Raw genomic sequence first — 8,124 nt, forward strand, 5'->3', positions numbered from 1 at the left:
TGTCACCGCCTGAGGGGCTCGAGGCGGACTTCAAAGGGTCCGTTGGCCCGGTGTGCTTAGCACCAATAAAGACACCGAGGGGAGAAAGCAAGCCAAGTTTATTCCAGAGCTCTGAAATGACACTAGGAGACCAGCATGTCTCAAATTCAGTGCCACAAATACAAATAACTTTTACCTTTTTATACTTCAAGCAGTTTCTATGTAAGCCTCTGTCTGTTAACTCCCTAGTATTCCTCCCACCCCTCCCTTCTCTAGCCGTTACAATTAGAAAAGTTCCCATACGCCTGTGAGAAAACTTTCCCAGTCTCTGCGGCCTTGAGTTAGACATCTGCAAAGCTAACTATTCCTCTTTCTTATCTCTATTATTTCTGCTAGTGTGAGTGAAACTGAAGCCATCTGCTAAAAACGCTGACCAATACATTTTTGCTGTAGCCTGTAAGCATTACACACAGAAGTAAGTGAGAGTTCACAAGATGGAGTCTGGGGGTTCCGCTAGGCCCAGAGCAAAAGAGCTTCATCGACACTTTGGTCTTCCACTCTCCCGAGTTACCTGGTAGCTACGCCCAGTGGCCCCCAACAGAATGGGGGCGGAGAAGGGGTGGGGTTGGGGCGGGGCTGGGGGCAGGGAAGGGGCGGAGTTGGGGCAGGGCCGGGGGCGGGACCGGGGCCCCGTGGAGTGTCCTCTTTTTTAAATGTTTGAATATGGTAACCCTACCCACTCCTCGATTTTGTTTCTGAATGGTCAGGATGGGGGATGTGCCAGCCAATTTTGCACAACCGCCCCCAGCCCATTCTGAGCACCATGGATGGCTCCTCCTTTATGCTTCCCAAGAGCTCTTCTTGTGTCTGAACAGAGAGCCATCTTCTTACTGAGCGGAGGGACAAAAGCCGCCCACAGTCGGGCCTCATTAGAGCTCCCTTGATGGAAACAATGGAGGCGGCTGCATCCCAGAGCGGGTTCCTTTACAGGAGCGTGTGGGGCGGGGGAGGCTGTGAGGCAGGCAGGGGGGCCTGGGGAAGCTCATGGGCCAAATTGATTTGTTCTGTTGTCAGTATTTTCTTCTACCCCACGCCTCTCCGCCAGATGGAGCACCTGCCAGGCATGCCTCGACCTTCCCTGTTCCCTCCCCTTGCCTTCTCCACGCGGTTGCACCTCCCCTTCTGCCCACGCCATGCCTGGGATGATCTGGTACCAAGGAAGTGGGCTGAGCTGGCTCAGCTAACCAATAGGAGACAGCAGGCCCAGGATCCAAACAAGAGCAAGGTCATGAGTGCGTCTGCTCCCTCTCGCAGGAGGGAAAGGGGCCGGCAGATTTTGTCACAAGCTTCTCCCATAACTACAGATCCTGAGACCCCTCCCTGCCCAGGATCCAGCCCCACTGGCCCCACTCTGTACTGCACTGCAGCTCTGTATTGCACAATAGTAGGCCCCATTGTGCTAGGTGCTGTACAAGCGCATAGTGAGAGATAGACCCTGCCCCACAGAGCTGCCAGGCTAAGGCATACAAAGCATGGGAGGAGAAACTGAGGCACAAAGCGGGGAAGTGACTTGCCCATGGTCATGCAGCAGCTCAGTGGCACAGCTGGGAGTAGCCCTGAGGTCTCCTGACTGATCTCCTAGCTCCAGACCGCACTGCCTTCCCCTAGCTTTGGCTGACTTGTCCCGGTTGCACCGTTTCACCCAGCACTGCATCAGTTCTGCTTGCCTGCATAGCCAGTCCATGCTGCCTGTGGCATCTGTTTCTCCTTAGGCCCTGCACAGGCTGGCTTTGTCCACCCCACCCAGGGGCTGATCAGGCCAACTGACCAGCCCAGCCACAGCAAACATCCTCCCGACTGCTGTTTCCTTCTGCCACCCTTGCTGCACATGTGGATCCACTGACAGACCTGCTCTCTGCCCTGCATTCCCCAGCAGGTCTCCCCACGGGCCTGTGCAGCTCGAAGGGTTCTGCCTTCCTGGTGTTCAGCTGTGCATGACCCCTGATCCCCCAGCTTCCCTGCTGTGCCCACTAAGTGCCCTCTACCAGCCCCTGAGACCTGTCTCCTTTCTCAGCCAACACTGGTCCTCATACAGGCACGAATCCCATTTTAGTCCATGAGGATTTTGCTTTGCATAGGGACTGTAGGAAAAGTCCTGGGAGACGCTGCTCTGCTTATCCTCCCTGGGGAAGGATGAGCTGGGGGAAAAGTACAGCACTGGGAATGGGAAGAATTAGGTTGTACTCCTGGCTCTGCTGGACATGTCATTGCCCCACTCTGTGCCTCAGTTTCCCTGTCCATAAAATGAGGCTGATGACCTTTGTCTGTCACTGGGATGTGATCAGTTAATGTCTGCAAAGCACTGTGAGAAAGGCACAGCATCCCGATGAAATACCAACGTATCGATTTCCCTTTCCCGAGCCCCAGGGCTGCCCCGCTAGCCGACTGTGTGCTAACAGAGCCCTTGCCAGCCAAAGAAAGAGAAGCCAGGGATTAGCCAGTGTCTGGTCCTGGGGGACACAGGAATCCAATGTGCAGGTCTTGGGAGCTGCATGCACAAGTATCAGGCAGACCTAGAAGTCCCTGTGGCTATGCATGTGTTTAGAACACGGGCCAAGGGAAGGACCGGGAGTGGATTCCTGCCACGACCCAGAAGGGGCTCTGGTCCTGGATCCAGCAGGCAGGAAAGGAGGAGCCTGAGCTGGACTTCATTTTCAATTGAAAATATGTCCTTGTTTTGAAGGAGCAAAATCTTTGACAGCCTCTGGTGCTGGAAGAGCTGAGCTGGGTCTGTGAAGCCGTCCCATCCCAGGCTGTGATGGCGTTAGGGTCTGGTAGCAAAACAGAGTCAGGTGGAAAACTCAGGCCCCTGCAATGCCCCCGGTGCTCTATTAGCACACTGGTGGCAGATGCAAATCACATGCAATGGAGCCACAAAGCCAGAGCACAGAGAGGGAGGACCTAGGGGGTGCACAGAGCCGGTGCCTGCCATGCATCCCCTGCAGAGACCCTGGTTGCAAAGAAGATGGTTGGGTGAAGATTTGCACCCCCAGGGCAGGAGGGGCTAGTGCGATGCTGCTGTATTTGCAGGGCTGCTTACTCCCTCTGCCATGGGGCTCACTCTCCTCCTCTGAAACCACTCTGCTTTGTGGGTCTTCGGTGCACCTGGCAGGTGAATCCTTTCCTGCCAGCCAGTGCAGCAGCTGGGGCTGCTGGGAAGCCCCTTTGGAGGGGCTGCTTGGCCCTCTCCTTTCCCAGCACACTCCCCTGGGGGAGGGGAGGCTGGCATCGAAGAGGCTATACCTTAGGGAGCTGCTTAAAGTCTGCTCCTGCTTGGGACTAATTGTAAAGCTTGACCCAAACCCTGCTATACCACAGCCAGGCAGAACCTGACCTGAGGCCCAGAGTGCCGAGGGGTTTTCATACCCGACCTGACCTGAACATAACACCTCTAGTTGGCTTGGGGTTGGGTGCTCCTTCCTGGGCCTAGGGGGCACTGTGCTGCTGGGGGTGCTGGGTTTGGGAGGATTCCGAAGCCCTGACTGCTTCTCCGATGTCCTGGCCAAACTCCACTTAGGCGATGAAGTGTTAAGTCCCCATCCCACTCCAGCTATCTCTCGTGTCCTCCATCAGTGCAGTGTCTGGCTCTGGCTGGACAGGGAGTGTGGCACCAGTGACAAGCCTCGGCACAGATGGGTCGTGCTGCTGTCAGATGGGACTTGCACTAGGTTAGCCTCTCCAGGATAAAATCCCTGGCAAAGAAAGGACCAAGATGGTGTCATCATGGCTTCTGCATTACACCCCAGAGCAGTCTGCAATCTGGGGAGGTTGGAATAAAACGGGCCCCCTACATATTAATGTATTGGGCAGAGCCTCAGCTAGGGTAAATCGGAGTACTGATGGAACTATGGTGAGGATCTGGCCCCATGGGTGTAAATCTGCAAAGTATTTGGGTTCATGCAGAGCCCCCCTAGACTGGATCTGCATGCTGCCCTTTGGGGAGGAGGAACTTCAACTCAGCTGGCAGGAAGTTGCTCTGGGTTCACCCAGGCCAAGCTGCCGAGCAAAGCTCCTTGGCAGTGCAGCCTGCTGTCCTCCCCATGGCCATCAGGCCGGGGATGAGTTTAACAGTACAAAGTGCTGGTTCTTGGGAGAGCTGAGCTGCGGTGTGCTGAGCAGCAGGGCGAGCCAGGCAGCGAGCTGCAGGGAGAGCGGGTGACTGTAGATTACACCTGTACAGAAATCTAACCGGAGTGCAGCCAGGGCAGTGCATGCCGGGTAGGCATCAGCCAGGCCTGGGAATCCTCCTCAAGGACAGAGAGAAGGAGAAGGCTGGGCTTTGCTGCTGGTGTAAATCAGGCATCAGGAGAGTTATACACTGGTGTAAATGAGAGGTGAATTGGACCCAGCATGTTTAAATACAGTGGCTTCCAAGCTAGCGCACCCCTCCAGCAACTCTGTTTGTGCCTCCCCATGCCGGCTGTTCTCTGATCTGCCCGTTTCTGACCCAGCCTTGTCTCAGCCCAATCAGCAGCCTGACCTGTCTGAATGTCTCGGGCTTTGTTCTTCCTCCACAGGGGGCAGAGAGGGAGAGTGAAAGAGGTGAGGCCTGGCAGAGCCAGAAGGAGAGAGCTGGAGGAAAGAGGAAGAGACACTGGGAGCAAGGGGGCAGAGAGCAGCCGATAGACGAATCCAAGCGGAAGAGAAAACCATTGTAGGAGAGCATGAGACAGAGAGGGAGAAACAGGGGAATTAAGTGTATCTCAGAGCAAGGGAAACAGCCAGACCTGGATACAGTCATGGGAGGCAGCCAGGGGCCTTGTGCCAGTGGGAAGCAGAACAGGAAGTAGTTTGACCCATGCAATCTCCTAACGCTGCCTATACCACACTGGGTAGTGTCGTATGGTGGAGAGACACGCTTAGCATGAGATGCGTGGTTGTCAGCATCTATTATTGGCACGTCAAAGGAAACACCAAGCAGGATTCCCGCACCCTGATGCAGCGCCCCGGCATGTCTTATTACTTGTACTGGAGGCAGCATTGTTCACACCCACTAATATAAACCCCACCCCCAGCCTAGGCAGTGGGAACTTGCTACCGGGACACCACTGGGAGCTCTGGACCCCCAGCATACGTGAAGCTCTACAAAAAAAGGTCTTCCAATGTGCCACCCTCCTGCTCTGCAGCTCTCCCCCAGCCCCTGCCAGTCAGGGACTTAGGGGCATCTGCCACTGACTTTCTCTCCTGACTCCCGTCACCACTCAGAGGTGGTTGCAGCCCATCAGAAGCTGCCCTACCATGTGTCCTTCCAGTCCCAGAGCCTTTGCCTAAGCAAAGTTCCTCCTGCATGCTCAACTGGATGTGAGCAACCTTCCCCGAAGGCAGATGCTGGGGGAGCCACAAACAAGTCTGGGGAGTGTTACAGAAGCATGATTCAGCTGATTAGCTGGAGCTTCTCTAATGACACAGGCCTCTTGGGCCAGTGGAAACAGCCTGGAGAACAGCCTTGCTCCTAGCATGCCAATACTTTCAGGCCCAGCCTGACAGCTAAAAATGCTAGCTGGAAGCTTTCAGGAGTTTCAGTGACATTTCTATTTGGGTTTGGCAGTTGAGGGTGTGTGCAGATTAGTTCCTGACCCATTTTGCCCACCTTTGTTAAAAACTAGGCTGAGTCCCACCAAAATTCATCTCACCTGTGGCCTCCAATCCAGCACAAACCTAGCTCTGCAATGGAGAGGAAATGCCAGTGCATCGCACACCTGCACAGTGCTGCTCTGTCTCCCTCTTGGGGCCAGGAGAAAGAGCAGTTTGAGTCTGCTGATGGCTTTGAGAGCACAGAGTCTTTTAGCTCAGGCAGTGGAGTCTCTCGCTTTCAGATCCAATGGTCCCAGGTGTGACGGGTTTGGGCACAGAGACCACCTTGGGACTGTCACCTGACATGCTGAGCCCATTTTCCCTGCCAGTTTGGGACTCCAGAACCCTGTCTTGTTGAGCCACACATGCTAGCCTGCTGCAACACAGACCCAGGTCTGGTCCACACCCCCAAAGCTGCAGACTTTAACCAAAAAACAGTCAGCAAGTACTCCTGTCTCCAGCACCCAGACACCCAGCTCCCAATGGGATCCAAACCCCAAATAAATCCATTTTACCCTGTATAAAGCTTATACAGGGTAAAATCATAAATTGTCCGCCCTCTATAATACTGATAGAGAGATATGCACAGCTGTTTGCTCCCCCAGGTATTAATCACTTACTTTGGGTTAATTAATAAACAAAAGTGACTTTATTCAAAGTAAAAAGTAGGATTTAAGTGGTTTCAAGTAATAACAGACAGAACATAATAAGTTACCAAGCAAAATAAAACAAAGCACGCAAGTCGAAGCCTAATACATTTAAGAAACTGAATACAGGTAAATCTCACCCTCAGAGATGTTCCAATAAGCTTCTTTCACAGACTAGACTCCTTCTTAGTCTAGGCCCAATCCTTTCCCCTGGTACAGTTCAGGTGGCAACTAGGGGATTTCTCATGACTGCAGCCCCCTTTGTTCTGTTTCACCCCCTTTTATATCTTTGGCACAAGGCGGGAATCCTTTGTCTCTCTCTGGGTTCCCACCCTTCCTTCTAAATGGAAAAGAACCAGGTTTAAGATGGATTCCAGTACCAGGTGACACGGTCACATGTCCTGTGAGACCCCCAAACCTCCATTCTTTCCAGCCTGACTCACATGAACACAGGAAAGCTTACAAGTAAACAGAGCCATTTACAAGCAATTGTCCTGGTTAATGGGAGCCATCAAGATTCTAAACCACCATTAATGGCCCACACTTTGCATAGTTACAATAGGACTTTAGAGTAATACTTCATATTTCTAGCTTCAGATACAAGAATGATACATTCATACAAATAGGATGAACACACTTAGTAGATTATAAGCTCTGTAATGATACCTTACAAGAGACCTTTTGCATAAAGCATATTCCAGTTACATTATATTCACACTTATAAGCATATTTCCATAACACATATGGAGTGCAACGTCACACCAGGTTCAAGCCCTCCTAGGGCTGGCCCGCCCAGTGGGACTGCATTACGTTAAGGCTGGCCCACTTGCCTGCTGTGGAGTGGTCCCGCCAGCCCCCTGATTGCTCTCTCACTCTGTCTTTATGCAGGTAGTGAGCCATATTGACAAGCTGACGTCGGATTTTGAGTTTGAGCTGGAGCCGGACGACTGGACCACAGCCACAGTGAGCAGCACATCCAGCAGCGAGAAAGGGGGTGGCACGTTTGACCTCAGCCAGCTGGATTTCATGACCTCAGACATCCTCTCTGACAGCTGGGAGTTCTGCTCCTTCCTGGAGGTTTCCACCCCGTCAGACTCTGGGGACGGCTCGGAGCAGCAGCCAGGCCGCCAGCCAGACTACCGGCTGATGAACGGCGGGGTGCTGACCCCTAACGGACCCCGGGTGGAGACGCCCGACTCTTCCAGCGAGGAGGCCTTCAGCTCCGGCCCCAACCTGAAAGCCCAGCACCAGAGGACGCCGGGCATAAGGGAGCGGGTCCGCTTCAGTGACAAGGTGCTCTACCACGCCTTGTGTTGTGACGATGACGACGGGAACAACCAGGAAGGCACCGGTGGGGTGCCGCTGCCCGAGGACCTACCGGAGGAGCCCATCGAGGCGGGGCACAAGCCGCCGGCTCGGCCCGCTGCCAATCTGCCGCCGCCGCAGCGGCACTCTCCTCACCTGAGTGCCACTCAGCAACGGAAACTGATGAGGAACAGCAGCACACAGACCATGTCGGACAAAAGCACCCAGACGGTGCTTCCCTATGTATCGGCCAAGCAGAAAATCAAAGGCAAAAACTGAGCAGGGGTGGGGGTGGGGAGGAATCGGAGCAATGGGGACTGATCAGAGCAGGGGGAGGGGCAGAAATATATATATATATATATTTAATTAAATCAAAATACTACTAATAAAAACAAAAAAAAGGTGGAAAACTAATAACAATAATGTCCAGCTACCTAACTGTCATTTTTGAGGCTCAGGGAATTTGAAATTATTTACTGAACAAAAGAGATCAAATAACCATGCGGAACAAGGGAAATAATATCTATACATATAGAAGCAGAGGATGGGAGAGAGATGT

At 53.2% G+C, this 8,124-nt stretch overlaps 1 protein-coding gene across 1 annotated transcript in view; it reads left to right on the top strand.

Moving 5' to 3' along the window:
* Window positions 1-7,844, top strand: part of INSYN1 (inhibitory synaptic factor 1) — a 94,924-nt gene extending 87,080 nt beyond the window's left edge. The window contains exon 3 of the mRNA XM_024213786.3: window positions 7,149-7,844. Coding sequence (XP_024069554.1) covers window positions 7,149-7,844 — 696 coding nt within the window. The remainder of the gene's footprint in view (window positions 1-7,148) is intronic.
* Window positions 7,845-8,124: the final 280 nt, after the last annotated feature.

The sequence above is a fragment of the Terrapene carolina genome, unplaced genomic scaffold (genome assembly GCF_002925995.2).
Source record: "Terrapene carolina triunguis isolate 2854851 unplaced genomic scaffold, T_m_triunguis-2.0 Scaffold67, whole genome shotgun sequence".
Lineage (NCBI taxonomy): Eukaryota > Metazoa > Chordata > Testudines > Emydidae > Terrapene > Terrapene triunguis.